At 65.2% G+C, this 18,508-nt stretch overlaps 1 protein-coding gene across 1 annotated transcript in view; it reads right to left on the bottom strand.

Moving 5' to 3' along the window:
- The window catches only part of RBFOX3 (RNA binding fox-1 homolog 3), a 245,903-nt gene that overhangs the window by 17,486 nt on the left and 209,909 nt on the right, over positions 1–18,508 (bottom strand). The window contains exon 5 of the mRNA XM_037064176.1: positions 1,595–1,849. Within this exon, the coding sequence (XP_036920071.1) occupies positions 1,595–1,816 (222 nt within the window). The 5' untranslated portion in view covers positions 1,817–1,849. The remainder of the gene's footprint in view (positions 1–1,594; positions 1,850–18,508) is intronic.

Genomic DNA, 18,508 nt, shown 5'->3' with positions numbered 1-18,508 from the left:
CCTTGGGCTCTCAAAGCCACAGAGGCCGCAACTGGCCCTTTCAACTTTTGTGTCCTTGGTTGGTGGGACCCGGTGGCCGTTGCGGGGTAGGGCTGGTCACTGCTTCATGTACCCGGTGCCCAGTGCACAGCAGGTGCCCCCCAGATGTCTGGTGATTGACGGCAGGGGCCCTGCTGTGGAGGAGGCCTTGGGCTCCTTCTGCGGTGTCGGCACCGGCTGTCATGCATCTGATCCCCTTGTCTCCTAGTGATGAATCCCTGGCTCACTTGAGTCGGTGAGCAGTCATGAGGCCTGACCAGATGCCCCCTGACGGCTGACATCCCTCAGAGCGGCTGCCATCGCTCGCGGCGGGTCCCTCCTCTGGCTGTGCTCACCTCTTCTCCGAGCACGCACAGGCCACGATTGGCGTACCAAACCATGTGCAGGGCAGGGGGAGGTCTGGCTGTTCCCAGGTCTGTGACCCACACACTCGGCTTTGTCCATCTGTAGGAGCTCTGGGGGCGTCTCCAGGAGACGCCGCACCAGGGACGGCAGCGCACAGGAGTCTCATGGCTTGGTGCAGACTCGGGCCGGGAGGAAGGGCCTGGCCGAGCCCCGAATGAGGGTCTGTCCAGTCCAGCCCCAGGGCTGGCTGGGCTCTCGCCCCAGAGGGCGCGGATGGTGCTGCCCACACAGGGAGGGCGGAGACATGTGGAACCGTGTAGCACCTTGGGAGCCAGACTGGATTAGGGGAGGGCGGCCGGGGGGGGGGGCTCGGTCGGGGTGCACCCACCAGGAGCCACCAGGGCACTGCCTCTCCTGCGCAGCTCAGAGCAGCTGGCCCCTCGCCCAGCTTGGCCAGCCAGCCCTGGGGACGAGCCAGCAGGGATGACTGCATGACCCCCTGGCTCCAGCTTAGCGGTGGGGGTGGGCACCTCAGGAATGCACTGAGGAGCGAGGGAAGGGTCAGGGCGGCCGGTCTCCTGGAGGGCTGGCCCCGGGGCATGGCCACTCCTCACCACACTCCTTCTGATCGGGAAAGTGCAGGGCTCAGCCCTTTTCCCTCAGAGCTGCACTATTACAACCACATAATTGAAGCTATCTGATTGGAGGGCAGCCAAGCAGGTAGGTTACAAGTGATTAGAAGTGATAGGAATGCCTGCCACAGAGGCGGCTCTGCGGCCCTGGCCCCCTCGCCCGCTGCCAGCCCTGCCGCTTGCCCCCGCGACACCGGGGGAGCCCAGGCTGCCAGCCCAGCTTTGGCCATTTCCCTTGCTTCCCATGAACAGGTCACTGGCAGCCGGGGACACGCTCTGTCTCCCAGGTGAGGTGACAGCTGGGCTGAAGTCTGGCTCAGGGAGCGGAGTTGGGGGGCGGCTGCAGGTGGTGGGCCTGCTTCAGGCCCGGTGGCTGCCCACCCCACTGTGCCTGGCTGAGCAGGTGCCACCAGAAAGATGCTTGGTGTCAGGGGTGAGCAGCTGCAGGTGGGTGGGACGATGGCTGGGACCCCCACTATGGACCCTGACTCTCCACCCACAGGCTCGCCTTGCCACCCTGAGCCATCCCTGGCGGGGGGCCCTGCTTCCTGAAGCCTCGGGTCTCGGGGGCTCCTTACCGGCACGGTCTGGGCCCCGGTGATGGGCTGCGTGCTGGCCTCGGGGCCCGGCTGCTCGGGGTGGGTCTGTGCTGGTGTGTACAGGGTCATGCCGTGCTCCGGGGGAACAGGGGTCTGGCCTGAGTAGTCCTGCGTGGGGTGCGGTGGGGGTGGGGCATACTCGGCGGGGATGCCGTTCTGCGGTGGTGGGGGGTACTGGGCGGGGGGGTAGGGCTGGGCCATCGCTTCGGGCGGAGCCGTGGCGTCCTGGCTGCCCTGTGGAGAGAGAGAGAGAGAGAAGGCCAGTCAGACTCCCGGGGAGACCCAGCCCGGCTCCCATCTCTAGCCACTCCCTGCAATCTGGGTGCTGTGGGGACCAACAGTGAAGGGCATGAAAAGCAGTCCTAGAGAATGTCCCTCAGCCCCAGGGGAGGGACTGGGGTCCCCTGTGGTGTTGGGGGGAAGGTGGGCTGGGGTGCGTTCTGGCTTTTCCCACTGGGTGTCCTTCACTGTAGACGCACACCGAGGGCTGGCTGGCAGCAGCCCCTCTGGGCCGGCGAGGCACTTGCCAGCCTTCTGAGTGTGTCTGCAGGGGACAGCCCTGACTCTGGAGCGGTGGGGGCTGCTTCCTCACTGCGTGGAAGGGTCCTTTGCAGGCGTGGGCAATCTGACACGCAGGGCTGCTCTCCCCTAGTCCCGTGGAGGGGGCGCTCCGCGGGTGCTCCCCCGGTCCTCCGCCACGATCACCGGGCACGCTGGGTGTCTGTGTCCTGGTCTGTCTCCCCCGCCCCAAGACGGGCACTCCTCTGGAGAGCGTGCTGGACCCGCTCTAGGCACAGCCTCCACCCGGTCACTACTTACCCACCTAATGACTATGCACTGGGGGACAGGGGTCGTGACAGGCAGCCCCTGCCTCTGCAGGGTCTGCAGTCCAGTGGGGGAGGGGAGGGACCGTCAGACAGTGACCTCAAAGTCAAGTCAGTTGTTAGAGTGAAAGGTGCCCGGAGAGGCCTGGCCACAGGGGGCGACGGTGAGTCAAAGACCCTGCCAGGCCCTCTGCCACCGGCCCCAGCCTTGCCCCCTCCATGTAGATGGAGGTCTGAGGTCAACGCTGTGTCCAGGGCCCAGCCCCGCCCCCCCCCGCTTCCCCAACCCCCCAATGCCAGCCTCCATGGTCTCAGTGCCTGACACCCCTAACTTCTCCTGTCCTTCTCCTTGGTGAGGTCACCGGGTCCCCTCCCTCTCTGCAGAAACTGGGGCAGCGTCTGTGCTCCTCATAATGGGAGGGAAACCCGGTGTGCATGCACACATGAAGACACGCCCACAGCGCCCAGGTGTGGGAGCGAGGCAGGCCCAGAGGGCGGGAGGGTGGTGAGGAGGGAGGGGCAGGAGAACCAGGAGGGGACTGTGGGACCGCCAGGGCACGGCGAGAGGCGGCTCACGGAATCAATGGACAGATAAGTATTTGATTAGAACCTTCGCTAACTCCCATCTTCCCGGCGCCCCTCCTCCGACCCTCCTCCCCTCCTCCTCCCCTCCTCCCCGGCTTGGAGAAAGGGAGGTTCTTCTCCCCGAGGATCCCTTCTCACCCACCCGCCCTTTCCCACGCCCCCCTTCCCCGGGGCCCATCTGGGCTGAGTGACGGCTGCTGATCCCTCTCACTGCAGTGGATCCCGGCTGCACGCAGCGCCCCCCTCTGGCAGGGAGCCTGGGACACAAAGGTGGGGTCGCCTGGCGCTGCGAGGGTGAGGTGGGACAGCGAGGGCCACCAGTGGCACGCCCACGGTCGGCCCCTCTGAGCACACAGCGTTCTCTGCTTTTCGGACACGAGCTCCTTCCATCCCTCCAGCCCATGAGGCGGACATTGCTCCTGCCTCGTTTCATGGCTAACCGGACCTCGGTGACTTATCAGGCCAGGCCTGGAGCAACCGGGAACCTGGCCCCCTGCCCCACTGACACAACCGGGGCCCTTCACAGCAGGGTCCTGAGAGGGGCGCAGCATGCACAGGGGGTTCCAACCCCCCTCTGAGCCAGCGGGGGGGTCCTAGGTGCCTATTTATCCACCGAATGGGTTTCCCCGACGGCAAGTAGTCCTGTGCGATGGACAGTGGAATGGGTGAGCCGGTGAAAAGCGGATGGATGGACACACAGGTGGAAAGTAAGTGGGTGGACAGATGGACAGATGGATAAATGGATAAACGGATGGGTAGATGGATGGACAGACAGACGAATGGACAGGTAGGTAGATGGATGGATGGAGAGATGGACAGACAGATGGAGGGATGGACAAATGGATGGAGGAGTAGATGGACGGATGGGTAAAGCTGAACGGCCACGCCCGAGTCACACACCCACCGCCCCCTGCACACCTGTCCCTCCCCTGCCATGTGTTCACCTGGCAGAACCACTGAGACCCGGCCCTGCACTAGAGAGGCCTCCCTCCACGGCCCAGGCGGCTGGAGAAAAACACGGTCACCCTGAACGAGGATCACTGCGCACTCCCCTCAGCTCTCACACCCGGACGACGGCTCCAGCTCCGTCTCCTCCTCGTCAGCCCCCGGACTCGCTCCGCCACCCTCGCCCTCTCCAATTGCCGGGCCTCCTCATGCGGCTGTAGCGGCTGGGAGGGAGTGTCCGGCTCACCAGCTCGCCTGCCTGCCTCGTTGCCTGTCCTCTGCCTTCCCTCCTGTCCCTGGAGACGAGCGTCCCTGTTCCTATCTGGGCCCAGTCACTTCCACTGCAGAACGGGGACCAGTCAGTTCTTCCCGCCCATGCTGGCAGCTCGCACCCCGGCTGCCGTCTGCCCCTGCGGGGCCCCACCGCTCCACAGCCCGCAAACCCGTTCACGCACGCCCTGCAGAACCATACTTCTCGCACAGGCTGCCTGGAACCGTGGCCCCCGACCGCCCACCTCCTGTGCTCTCCCTCCCACGGGGGGCTGCTTCCCGGGCGCCCTTCGCGCCATCAAGGCCTCCACCTCGAAGGGCCGTGGACACAGAAGGGGGGTGCCTGACTAGAGTGTGGGGATGAGAGAAGACGTCCCGGGGATGTGTGTGAGTGGCCGGCCATGGCGCTGTGGGTGCCTCTGCCCAGTGTCTGCCATAGGCTGGGCCAGCCCCGCTCTGCCCCGAGCCTGAGAGGTGGCCGGCGTGGACCAGGTCCAGTGCTCTCCCCCGTGGCCCTGCTCTGCCCACTCCCACGGCAGCACTGTGCATGGTCTCCTTGAAAGTAAGCGAGAGTCGCTCTATCCCGGGGCAGGGGGCCCCTGGTGACCTGTTGGATTCCGATGACAGTGACACGGGATGACGGACAGACTTGTCCTCCCCAGGGACAGACAGGGAGGGCTCAGGACAGGATGGGCCGGCCAGCCTCTCTGGGAAGCCCCATTGCTCACAGCCTCCTCTCCGCTCCTGCACCCCAGCAAGCCCGCCCCTGGCACCAGGACCCCGAGTGCTGGCCCAGCACCTCCCCGGGCTCCGCCACAGCTGGTCAGTGGAAGGGGACAGGGACCCATCTGCTCGGAGGCGGGGCTGGGTGGGAGGACCCTCCGCCTTCAAGACCTGCAGCGAGGATCCCCCCCCGAAAGTGTCTCAGTGTCCCACACGACAGGCTCAGCCTTTGTTCCTGTGTCCCCTGCCAATGTGTCCCCTCCTGCAGGGTGAGGGGCCCTTGTGCGTGGGGGACAGTCAGGCAGGATGGGGGCCGCTGAAGGAGAAAGCTGAAGCAGAGTGTGCAGCCCACAGAGCCCTGCCCCGCGCTCCGGCCCCTCTGCTCACAGCCCCTCTGGGATGGTCAGGCCGATAGCCTCTCAGACGGTGCACGGGGGTGGCAGGGGTGGCAGGGGTGGGGTGATGGGGGTGCCGCATACGAGGTCCTGACTGCTACCAGTCCCGCCGCCGTGTCTGGCTGGGTTTGGTTGGGTGTCGGGGGAAGTGTCCAGCTGTGACTCTGGGCCGTGGGCAGAAACCGCCTGAGTTTTCTGAGCATCTCCACAGAGAATGAGCCCGACCCTGGTCATAGGAGACGTGTGACACTTGGGAGCCCAGGACAGAGCCTCGGAGAACGTCCGTCCACCGGATGGAGGAGGAAGCTGGCACCTGGGAGGCTGACGTGGCCCAGCCGCCCTGCAGGGGAGCGCGGGCATGGCCGGTGTGCTTGGGGCTGTGCCCGTGCGAGGGGGCGCCGAGGCCTGTCTGAACTCGGTGCCCGATGTGCACGGCGCGGCGCTGCAGCACCGGGCTCCAGCTCTCTGGGGCGCACCCACGAGCAGCCACCACTGTGTTTGGCTTGGGCTGCCATCGTGATGTCCTGGGCCACCAGCTAATGACAAGAGGGCCACCCTGGCAGGGAGCGCACAGGCGGGCAAGTCCTGCGGCTGGCGCCCTCGCCACGTGACTCTCAGCGGGGCTCCCTGCGTGCACCGGCGGAGGCGCCAAGAGGAAAGAAACGGTCACAACACAGTTCTCGAGGACCTGCTGGGGCCACCCAGGGGGAGGTCCTGGTGGGGAGGCTGGAGGGCGGCAGCCATAGCGTGGCCCCCCGCACCCCCCCCCCCGGGGCTCCGGCCTGCTGACTCGGTTGCTTCCTTAGCCCAGAAACAAGACACCTGCCCAGCTCAGTCCGCAGGTCCCAGGTGCTGGGAGGCCATCGCTGCCCAGCGCGGCGCCCTGAGGAGGAGGCCGGTCCTAGCCAGCAGAGGGCGAGTCCAGAGGCGGGGAGGCAGGCCCAGCCCCCTGACCTCCCCGAAAGACCCTCCCTGTCAGATGCCAGCCTGCGCCCCAGAAAGATGGGCAGAAAGACTCCCCGCTGCTGGACAACCTCAAGCCTCCCTTACGGGTTCTTCACAAGATCACCCCGAAGGTGTGCAGGGTTCGGGGGGCCTGCAGGTGAGCACTTCAAGGAGACCGGGGCGTGGTCTTTGGAAGCAGGGGCCCTGGTCCAAACGCCTCAGGGCAGAGCCAGGCTGCTGTCACGGAGCAGGGAACTGGGGTGTGAAGGCAGGGCCTCAGCACCGGAGCCTGCTGGAACATTCCAGAGCCTCAGCAGTGGCGGTGGCGCTGGGACCATGACAGCCCCCAGGGCAAGGGGCTCACCACTGAGTCTCGGCACCTGCTGTGGCTCAGACACTCAGCAGCTGCTCGGGAAATGCTGACTGTCATTGTGGCCACCACAGGCTGACGGCTACGGAGAGCCCGGCCCCGTGTTCCGGCAATACAGATGCGACATTTCCAGTCAGTGTCAACCCTGAGGACTGCATTCTGCTCCTGCCCCCCCCCCCGAAAGCAGCTTGGTGGGCATTCCTTGCCCACCTGCACGCGGCTGACCTGGGCTGGGAGGCTGCCGCCGACTGCAACCGCCGGACGCCGCCTGGGGCTGGGGTCGCCCCAGTCGGGCTCCCTGCACCCCCTGTGGCAGGGAGGAGAGGCCGAGGACAGGAGAAAGGGGGTGGCCGGAGGGACCAGACCTGCAGGGCAGCGGGTGGCTCCAGGAAGGGAGGCCCCAAAGCTGGGGGGCGAGAACCCACCTGCCCCTCCTGCCCCATCCCACGCACTCTGTCCCTGGCAGCCAGTTGAATCTCTTTTGTTAATTAGGGCTGTCAGACGGCTTGTCAACCCCTCAGGACTTTGTTCCTTCGGGGACTGTCAGGTCAACTGTTCTGCAGCCGTTGGCCCTCAGGCCCCGCCCCTCCTATATGAAGGCCTGGGGCCGGGTCAGCCCGGGGGACCTGGGGTGACGTCTGCTCCCGTCCGAGACCTAGAGGGGCTTCATGGGACATCCTGGCAGAGCCCTGTATGTGGGCANCCAGACCTGCAGGGCAGCGGGTGGCTCCAGGAAGGGAGGCCCCAAAGCTGGGGGGCGAGAACCCACCTGCCCCTCCTGCCCCATCCCACGCACTCTGTCCCTGGCAGCCAGTTGAATCTCTTTTGTTAATTAGGGCTGTCAGACGGCTTGTCAACCCCTCAGGACTTTGTTCCTTCGGGGACTGTCAGGTCAACTGTTCTGCAGCTGTTGGCCCTCAGGCCCCGCCCCTCCTGTATGAAGGCCTGGGGCCGGGCCAGCCCGGGGGACCTGGGGTGACGTCTGCTCCCGTCCAAGACCTAGAGGGGCTTCATGGGACATCCTGGCAGAGCCCTGTGTGTGGGCAGGACCCTGAGCCACTCAAGTTCACGATCCCACACTGAGTCCCAGGCTCTGTGGCTCCTGTGATGAGGAGCTGGGTTCCTACCACCCATCACGTCCCTTCACCCGCAACGCAAGTGTCCGCCCACCTCTTCTCTCTGGGCCACAGCCTCTCACGTCCCCCGCAGCGCCTCGTGCCTCTCCCACATCGGCGTGGGGCACTCGGGTGACAGTGGGCATGCGACCAATCTCTTGACAGCTTCCGCCCGCAAGACCCCACGGTGGAAGGACCACCCAAGACCCTGCTACCAGCAGAGACCTCACAAACCGGCCCTGGGCCTGGTCACTCCCCGCGAGAGTGAAGAAGTCCCGGGGGTTTCACAAGCTTTTCTCTCCCGACAGATGGACGTCCACGGCGACGGCCTTCTCCGGGCCTCTGTGTGGTGTCTGCCCGGCGTGCAATGCCTTTTGCTGAGAAGGGGTCCCTGTGCCTCCGCAGAGGCTAAGGGGGTCAAAGCACAGGGCACAGTGAGAACCTCAGTCCCCTAGGGCCTTCAGCTCTCGCCACCAACCTACGGATCAATGTCCCCCCCCCAACACAGCCCGCCAGAGCCCATCCCTCCGAGACTCCGCCCCTTCCTGCCCTGGAGGCGGTGCACAGATCGCTGCTTAAAGCCCCAGAAGAGGGAACGGGCTTTGTGCCATGGAGCCCCGCCCCCCGCCCCCCACGCTCACTGTGCGTACAGAGATGCTGAGGTGCGAAAACCCTGTTTTCCCGCCAGCCTCGCCTCCACCCGGCTCTCCTTCCTGCCTGGAGGAGTCAGCAAGGAGCTGCCCGGCTGATGGGGCTGGGGGCACCGGGGGTGTTGGTGAGCTGTTTGCTGAGCACCTACTATGTCCAGGGCACCACAGGGCAAAGCCAGGCCAGGCTCTGCACGGAGATTCGCTGTGGGAAGGGGCCTCTGCCCTCTTCCCACCGAACCTTGTCCTGGGGGTGCCAGACACCTCCTCTGAGAAGCCTTCCAGGCTCTTGCAAACCCCCTGGATGTCCACTTGACTGGACTCCTCCCCTGTCCCTCTCCAAGGCTCTCGGAGACACGGCTGAGTTCGTAAGCAGGTGTGTGCATGTGCACACACAGTATCTCAGGGGACCGGAGGACATCAGGGCCCCACTCCGTGGGGACGGAGGGAACATCGCCAGGGCCAAAGCTGCCTCCCAGGGCCTGGCGAGGACAACACCGGGGGACGGCGGTCAGGGTGACCTGCAGGGGGAGGAGTGCTGAGAACCACCCCCTCCCAGCGCCATCCCGACAGTGAGCATTGGACAGCGGCCCCCAGGTGGCCCTTGTGCCCCAGGACCCGCCTCTGCCACCCAGGGTCTGCCGCGGCACATTCATTAAGGAACATCAGCACCACTAATGGCCCGTGACCTCCATTTGGCAAATGGAGCAGGGGATTGAGCTCGGTGCCCAGGACACGAGGTGGGCAGGCGGGGGTGGGGGCGGGCACCGGGACGCACCCTTGGGTGCAGCCCACGGTCTGTGCCCCGTGGCCTCAGGCCCCAGACGTCCCGTCTCCCTCCCACAGTGCCCTGTGGCTGCGGCCGTGGGAGGCAGACTCTCATGAAAATCGGTGGAATGTAATTAGGGAGGTGAATTTTCTGGCAGAGAAGATTACATAACTGTCCCGCAGTCAGGGCCGGGGCTGCTGGGGCGGTGTGGATTCACCCTCAGGCGGGACAACCCCCCGGCGGCCCCTCTTCCTCCGGGCTGTTCTGGAGCAGGTGGTTTGGGGGTGTGCCCGGTGGGGGCCCTGTCCTCACACAGCGCCCCCTGGCAATGACAGTCACGTGCGGCTGCCCTGCGGTTGGGCGCAGCAGGGTTTGGACATGTGGTCCGTGGGTCAGTGGCACCCGCGCCTTGGGAGCATTAGGGACACAGGTTCCAGGGCCCTCCCGACCTGCTGACCAGAGTCTGCGACACCGAGAATGGCCCCTGCTGGTCACCAACCACAGACGCCTCAGAGGGGGCCTGCGTGTCTGCTGACAGAGTGGGAGTGAGACCCCTGGGCCCGGGGCCCTGGCTGGGTTTGCCAGCACCCGCAGGGCAGAGCCTCCATGGGGTGGGGATGCCAGGGGGCTCCCCTTGGCCCTGCAGGAGCCCCGGGGAGGAGCCGTTCCATCCAGAGCCTGCAAGATGGGCAGCAAGGGCCTGGTGACCGGGAGCTGGGAGGAATAGTCCTACTGTGGGCCTGGGCCTGGGAGGACGATAGCTCAGGGGTGTCAGGAGATAGTGGCCATGGGCGAGTGTGCATGGGGGAGCCCAGAGGGACAGCATGGAGGGGCTTGCCCTGGAGTCCACAGAAGGGTAGTCTGGGCAGCTCCAGTAATGGGGCCGAGCTGAGCCTCTGGCCCATGCCAGTGGGACGCTGAGTGCAGGCCTGAGAACTATGCGGGGTGACCCTGTCCAGCCCTGCAGACAGCGAGGTGGGGACGCCCTGTATGCCCAGTGGGGGAGACCCTGCTGCTGCCGACAGCCCTGGCTGCTGCCTCCCCTCCCGTGGGGCCCCACCTGCCTTGGGCCACCCCACATCTGTCCCAGGACACGCAGGACGCTACCTGGAAGGCCGGACCCCCAGTCTCACAAAAGGCCCCTCCCACGGCAGCAGTGCTGCCAATGGGGGCGTCCAGGCAAAGTGCTGGGCCCCCCATTACCCTAGTGCCCTGGGGCATGGGGGCCCCCTTGTCTGTCTCCATCCCCCCATAGAGTCCCTTGCTTGTGACCCTCTCCCCAGGACCAGGACCAGTTTCACATGTATCCCCAAACCCCGAGGTCTGGCATCAGGCCCTGCTCTGTCCCTGTGGCTGAGGCAGGAGTGACACGCAGGCAGGGAGCCCTGGGGCTGGAGGACCTGCATGCAGGCCTTCGGCCCCCAGACCCAGGGCACCAACGCCTGCTAAGAGCTGGGGGCAGGTGGCTCTACACCCATGGTCACTGGGGTCCAGCCCAGGGCCCCTGCTCTGCTTCCTCCGAGTGACGGTGGTCTGGGCGTTCTGCCACTGTCAGGGCACCTCTGCAGCCGTGAGCAGCCCTCACCCGGGGACCCACCTGCCGCCTGCTTCTGCACCCCCTCTTCCCTGCCCGTGTTGCCCCAGGGGGTAACTCTGCCTTCGCCCCACTGTGTCTGTTCTGCCCAGTGCCACCCGATAGTCCCTGTGGTCGGTACTCGGCCAGCAGCCGGCCATTGTCCACCCAACCCGAGCCACCTCCTCTGGGCCTCTCCGAGGCAGAGAGCCATCCTGGCCCAGTGGGGGTGTCCCCGCTGCACCCCTGCACCAGGAGGCGGCTGACGAGGCCAGCTCAGGAACTGGACAGATGCGACGACCGCCCTGTCGGGTACTGGGGGCTGCTGCCCGGGGAGGAGATAGGACAAGGATGGCGCAAACGGGGACAGGCCCTGGGCTGAGAGGAGGGAAGCCTGCGGGTGGTCAGGCCTTGGTCATGGGGCAGAACCTGTACTGAGGAGGCTGGTCCTTCCGGACCGCTGGTCCAGGATGTCCTAGGCAGCCTCTGCCAGGCTCACCCAGCCCTGTTCACCCGGCAGCTGGGCCTGTGCTGTCAGAGCAGGGGATGGGTGATGGGACCGTGTGATGGGACCCTCAGCACCATTGCTAGGGGACAGTGTTCTCAGCCAGGGCCTCTGCAGCCTCGGTGTGAGCAGGTGCCCGGCCCACGCCTGTCCTGGCAGCCAGGACCACGCCATGCCAGTCGCCTGGGCCGGCGCCGTCAATCAGGAGGTGCACTCAGGGCTGACGGCCACTTCCTGGGAGACAATGGGCAGGGCTGTCCTTGCGGCAGCCCGGAACCCCAAGTGGGCAATTCTCTAATGCACTGAAAAGCAGAGGCCCTCGGGTGTCCTTGAGTGGGGACACCCAGGGACCCTGCCCCTCACCAACAGGCCACTGAGCTCCACCCTGGGGCCTCCTGCAGGTTTAACAGGGACTCCTCCCCCTCGTCACCCAAGGCACCACAGACTGCTCTGACCACCAGCTGTCTGGCCCAGGATGTGCTGAGGTGTTTGCACATGCGTGCACACCCACTCCCCATGCTCACACACTCGCACATGCACATCCTGTGCACACTCACATGCATTCCCTGTGCACAAGTGTTCACACACAGGCTTTTGCAAACGCCCACAACCACATGTGCTCACCCCGTCCCAGGTACGCCCGCACACGCCGCCCAGCGCAGAGCAGCCTCAGCCCTTTGGGGACCAGGGCAGGTCGCTCTCTCTGTGGGGACACCTAGGCTCTGCCCACTGGTGCTGGTGGCGCCCCCTGGAGCCGTGGCGGCCCAAACTGCCCCCCTGTACTGCCACGGGTCCCTGTGGTGCGGCAGCTGTGCCCCAGCCGCCCCTCACCCCACCCCCGTCTCTGGACCCTGCCTCCACAGGACCCAGCACTCAGCCCCCACCCACGCAGGCCTCGTGTCCCCCCAGCCTGCCTGCCACCCTGGCCTCAGCACCTCGCCCCAGGCTGCTGGCTCTGGGCCCGTGGGCACGGGGGAGGGCTGGGCCGGCGGGGGAGGCAGGCCGGCTCCGCTTCCCACTTGGCACCCGCCTGGCTCATGGAAGAGGCGAGCGTGGACCTAATCTTCAGCTGATTAAATGTCCCTCATTAATGAGTTTCTTTAATTAATGAAGTTTTTGGGTCTGCTCCACTTGCTTTATTCCCGCCACACTCTGCCTCCTCAGCACAAAGCGGACCGTTTCCTCCCGGGTGATCGAGGGCGCCGTGGCCCTTCCTGCCGACGCTGCACTTTGCTGATTGTGCCTGTCAACTGGGGGCTGACAGCTCCATTTTTAAACATTTCTTCTCCAGGAGCCGTGTGCACACGCGTGCTCGCACACGCAGACGGGGCCGTGGCCCCAGTACCCGCTGTCTAGGTCATGGCCGGCATGCGTGTGCCGGCACACACACACATACACTCAGGGCACACTCACATGGCCGTGTCCTCTCTGGGGGACCAGGGTGCACATGACCGAGCACATGCTTTCACCTGTAGGACCCTCGTGGGTAGGCAACACACCTGTACACCTGTGTGCAACACACCACAACACAGTGCAGGCCCTCACTCCGTGCACGCTCACTCCTGAGGCCACGCACGCCCACACACCACGTCGCACATGTGCAGCTGCTGTGTGCACCCCATGCAACCCTCGCCCACGTGTGCACACAGAGCCCACGCCTTCACAATCCCGCCCTGCCACACGCTCACAACACGTCCACATTCTCACCACCCATGAGCTTCACAAACACCCCCGAACACAAACAGCCAGCCAACCCAGGCCAGGAGGGTGCAACTGGAAACCCACGTCAGGTGTGCCCTCCACGGAGGACCGCCGGAGACTGGTCCCCGGTCCACCTGCAGCCCAGGGCACGGGCTGGCGGCTGCTCGGCGGCCCGCCCTGCCCTGACCAGGCGCCCGCTCGGGGCTCCAGGGCCTGGGGGGCGATTTACTCACTTCCACAGGCTCATGAAAACCTCCCCGAATTAAAACTGTTTATCTTCTCCTGCTGACCAGGGCAAGTCTGTGCCCCTGACGTGGGGTGGGCGGGGCCCCTGCTCCACAGCCAGGCAGGGGGACAAGTCACCCTCTGGACTTCCCCATGGGCGGGGCTGGGACTCGGCTGTGACAACCAGGTGAAAACAGCTGACCGTCCCCTATGACAGAGATGGACCTCCCAGGCCAGGCACCAGCCGCAGAGGCTGAGGCCTGGGCGGGGCCGGTGCCCGGCCGTGACGACGCCTGTGTGGCCTGAGGACGTCGTACTGAGTCCTTATCCTAGTCGGACAAGGTGGCCCTAGTGGGGGGTCTGGGATACTGCCTGCAGCGACTGGCTTGAAGGCCACTGGGGACAAAGGTCTGTACTTAGGGCTGGGGGGGAAGCCCAGCGCCCTGCAGGTGGCTCGGGAGAAAACAGGCCACCCGGCCAGAGAGGACTCGACGGATGGCCGAGGAGCAGCAGCCACTGTGGGGTGGGAGTCGGGTCAGGAGGGTCAAAGACACCCTATTCTGTACTAAATGAGGGGAATGAGTGAGCTGACCACCGGTGCAATGAAATCAGCTAAAAGACCCCTAACAACCCAGGAAGTCAGAGTTGGGGTCAGTGAGACCATCTGTGGCCTGGGAGGACCTGGGGACCCATCTACGACTGCAAGTCACCTGGAGGCCGGGGCTGGGAGGCCCAAGAGCTGGTGGCAGAAGACAGAGAACCTGCCCGGGGGGCCAGGGGGCTCTCCCTACCAACCGATCTTGAAACCACAGGGAGGAGATGAACAGCCATGGTTTGTTTTCTTGTTTTACAGAGCCTCAGAGAGGCCTGAGGTCACAGGGCCAACCAGCAGGTTGGGGGGCAGGGGGTGGGGTGGGGGGGGCTGTGCACTCGGGGTCTCAGTGCAGCAGAGCCACCGCCTGTGCCCGGCCGGAGCTCCCCCACCTTCCTGACCTCCTGTTCCCTGTCTGTAAGGCAGGTGTTGGAGCAGAGCCCACCTGGGCGGGCGGGTGAGCCCGGAGGTGTCATTGTGGGTGAGCACCGAGCAGGCACGCTGCTGCGCGAATGCCCTGAACTGGGAGCGCACCCCCAAACCCCGCATGTTCATAACAGCTGTGCTGCCCAGACAGGCCAGGGGGCCCTGAGGGTCAGCGCGCCTGCCTCCGAGGACAGGGGAGGACTCGCACAGGACTCCCCTGGGGGCGGGGTCCACAGGTCTGGCGTCTCTGAGCACTTGGGGAGCGGGGAGGAGAGAAAACCGCGGTGCTCTTTTCCTTTTACGACGCTTTTGAAATACCGCCTGGGCCCAGGGAAATTAAATATCGCAGCTTTTAACTGGAGCCACACTGAAAACACAACCTGGCAGTAAATAAAAATTCGGTTCACCACCCTGACACTTTCATTTAAGAACCCTCCTCGTGCGCGCGCCTCATTTGTAATTATTCCCCAACACGGGGAAGGACGGGCCCCCCCCCCGGCCCGGTCCCCTCACTCCATCACCTCCCCCAGAGCTGGGCCGGCGGGTGACAGTGGCCCTGTCCAAAAGGCAGGAGGGTCTGAATGTGGCTCATTATGATTGAGATTAAACTGAAAAATCAATCTTTAATTGAATGTATTCTTTAAGCAGGCCCTGTTGCCCTTGGCTGAGCACTAATGGAATTTCCATCCCAAGCCGCCCCTTCTCGGCGGACACCCCTCCCCGCCCTCTGGACCCCCGCAGAGCTGACCGGGCTGCTGGTCACCCCCCTGGGGCTGCAACCCGCCTCAGCTCCACCCCGGGCTTTGGGCAGCGCCAAGGTGGCCGAGACCATCCTTGAAGGGACGGAGGGGTGGGGAGGGGTGAGCTGGCTGAGAGCTTGCCTCCCCCACCCAGACTGGCCAACAGGGACACCTGGGGTCTTTTGAAGAGGCCAAGAGTGGCCACCTCCTGACTCAGCCAGGGGCCCTCACAGAGGGAGGTCTGCACTGGCTGGGCGAAGGGACAGGTTCCCATGGGGCTCTGGAACCTCACCAGGGGACAAGTACGAGGACAGGGGACAGGAGGCTCCCAGGGACCCTGCAGGCCCCCTTTCCTGCATCTCTGCGAGAGGCTCCTCCGGGTGTCCCACAGAGCCTGGACCCCAAGACAAGCACTGAAATCGAGGGGCCAGGGGTGCGGCTGGCGGGCAGACCTGGAGTGAAGCGGCCCCTGGCCGTGTCTACAGGGGAATTGACATGGTGCTTCCTGGGACCTGCTACCACCAAAGGAACAAGACCCCTTTGCTGTTTTAGGGCAGCTGGCTGGGCCGGAGGCGGCCCGAGCCCTGAGACACGGTCCCTGCGCCTACACCTTGGCGAGTCCCCCTCCGAGTCACTCAGAGGCTCCAAGTCTGAGGAGTGCGCCCACCCATGTTCTCGCGTCCCGTCTCCTGCGTGAGGCTGGGCGAATCCACACTCAGCTCTCCGATCTCAGCGGAAGGTCACCAAACCAAGGCCTAGGTGCTACCTGGCGCTGGAAAGCCAGGGAAACACTCGGACTCCCGAGGAAAACAGCCCAGAAACCCCAAGCAGGGTCTGGGGCCCCAGTGCGAGGCTGTGTGACTCGCCCATGAAGGGGCACCCACTTTTCCCGGGGCCCGGCTGAGATTCCGATTCGGCAGAGTGGGGCAGACCTGACCTTCCCCACTTCACAAGAGGCCCCAGGGACGTGGCGGTCACCCCTGAGTTAACCAGGGAAGTTCTCCAAAGGCCCAGGAGCTGTCCAGAGGGTCACAGTGTGTGACCCAGTCTGAGGCTTGGACAAGGGTCCCTGGCGGCATCAGGGGCCCCGGCTCCCCGGCACTCTGCGACACTGGCCCTGTGCTGCCTGAACTGTGTAGGACAGGCCCGGCCGTTCTCACTGGGGACAGCTTTGCCCGCTTGGGGCCTGCTCAGCACTGGCCCTTCGTAGGGCGATGGCCGGGGACGCCCCTCCCACTTCCCTGAGGCCAGTTCCGGTTTGGGCAGCCTGTGCGCGACCCTGTCACCTCCTGTCACTGAGCCCAGTCACTGCTGACACTGGGCTAGGCCGTCCTGTGGGGCCGTCCTGGCTGTCGCTGCAGCAGGTGGAGCGGAAGCCCCCACCCCCACCCACCGGGTGCCAGCGGCACCTCCAGGCTGTGGGGATCAAAACCGTCTCCCGACACTGTCCAATGTCCCTGGGACACTCGGGGAGTTCTCTCGCTGCCCCGGGCCCCACGCCAAAACCGCAGAGTGGCTCCCATGGCGGCCTCGACGGACGGCGAGCAGAGAGTGAGTTCCCCCCTTACAGCTGCACTGAACTTCGGGGATGCCGTGACTGTCCTCCTCGGCACTGGCTGCACTTGAACCCACACCCAGGGCGTCCGCAGCCCCACGGCCGCCCCCTCCAGCAAAGCACGGTCAGAGCAAGCCCCAATCAGAGGGGCCAGACCCTTGAGGGGGAGACCTGGCCCCACGAGGGCCACCCTGGACCCAGCACCCTGGGGGGTCCCTGCCCTCCGTGTGACTGCGGACATGGGTGCCAGCACCTGTCTGAGCCTGATAAGGTCCAGGGCCCGTCTTCGTCTCTGGGCACGGAGGGGGTGGCCATGGTTTTGGTGGAAACGGTGAAGCGCACAGGGGGCGTCTGGGGACCCCGGGGTAGGAGGGTGCATTGGGCCTGGGGAGGGGGGAGGAGTTGGTGCAGGGCCCACACCTGCAGGTGCCGGAGCAGGCGAGTGTTTCGGCACTCCGGGGACTCACACCAGCCCGGTGGAGGCGTTTACAGAAGCCAAAACCGAGGCATGGAGACCATATGTGGCTTGGGGACGTCACAGCTGGGATTGGAGCCCAAAGTGCCTGTAGCGGCGGTCGAGGTGCTCAGGCTGGTCCCGCCTCTTCAGTGGGAGTGTCCTGGGGGGCCACTTCTGCAACCCGCCCAGGAGAGTGGTACATTGGTGAGACCCAGGCGGGAGGGGCACTTGGGGCCACCAGCCAGCCACTGACTCGACCCCAGCTCTGTGTCTGCCAGGGGCCGCGCCGGCCACCCACGTGGGTGCCTGGGCCGCGTCCCTGGCCTGTGATGAGGCAGCAGCCTGTCCTGGGCTCCAACAAGCCCTTGGACCCAGCCTCCCTCTCATGCTGACGGTGGTCAACACGAAACACGGCTGCGGAGGGAGATGACTCCCTGAAAAGGGACGGACTGATCCCCACCATCTCTCAAGGAATCACTGACCTGTGAATATTTCATTACCCAAAATGCTGTGCCGTCCATACAAAGCAGGCGCCGCTGCCGCAGAACCCGCGAGCCTGGCGGGGGCTTGGGGGGGCTCTCCGGGGGACCAGCCCCTGCCTGGGCCCCAGTCGGACAGCCCCTCCAGCTGTGACCCCCAGGCAGTCCTAAGCACCAAAAGGGACGGAGGCCAGAGGCCTGGCCACAGCCAGGGTGGCCTCTTTCCATCAGGGAGTACTGACCACCGACGCTCCTGGCCACGTGCCCCTGACTTCCATCTCCAGAGCCCCCCAGCCCAGACCGGGAGCCCGGTTCTGGCCGGGGTCCCTCCTGAGCCTCAGTTCTCTCTGGTCTCAGGCGGGTCTGGTCTAGACCCTTCCAGAAGCTCATGCTGACCTGTTCTCAGTCTCCGAGGCCCCAGGGGTGGGGGAGAAGGGCTTGGCCACGTGACTGCCAAGCCTTCTCCCTCTCCCGGGGAGGGAAGCTGGACCTGCCACAGGAGAAGAGCCCCGGCCCCTCCGCCATGGACGCCTTCTGTGGGCTTCTTAACCTCACTGAGCCCTGACTTGCTCGTCCGAAAAGAGGCCAAAACTCAGAGCTACCGGACACGTGACCAAGGGTGAAATGACGGGAAATCTGATCCCCGCGCCCGTGTGAACCAGGAGTCGGCCAACTGGAAGTGATCTCAATGGAGCACACTGGCTTTCCCAGGGACCCAGAGGATGGGGTGGGCCCCAAGGTGCACCGACACCTCGGAGGGCCCCGCAGGCTGGGATCCCTGGAGGACGGGAAAGACAGGGACCACCAGCTCCTGGATTTGTAAGACCGTGGCGGGCGGCAGGGACAGCTTGGGGCTTTCTCCAGGAATTTCGAGGAGCTGAAAAAACGTTCCTTTCAGAAACACTAACAAGAACCATCCCCCCACCCATGCTGCTCTGGGCTCAGGGAGGGTGGGCCCCAAAGCTGGCCTGCAGACACCAGCGGGTGACAGGGCACCACCACATTTAAGGCACCAAAAGAGTCGCTTCAGGGCCTCGAGGCTCCCCAGCCCC

This window comes from Sturnira hondurensis, unplaced genomic scaffold (assembly GCF_014824575.4).
Source record: "Sturnira hondurensis isolate 20B ecotype Veracruz unplaced genomic scaffold, ASM1482457v3 Scaffold0001221, whole genome shotgun sequence".
Lineage (NCBI taxonomy): Eukaryota > Metazoa > Chordata > Mammalia > Chiroptera > Phyllostomidae > Sturnira > Sturnira hondurensis.
This window is presented reverse-complemented; position numbering and strand designations above follow the sequence as displayed.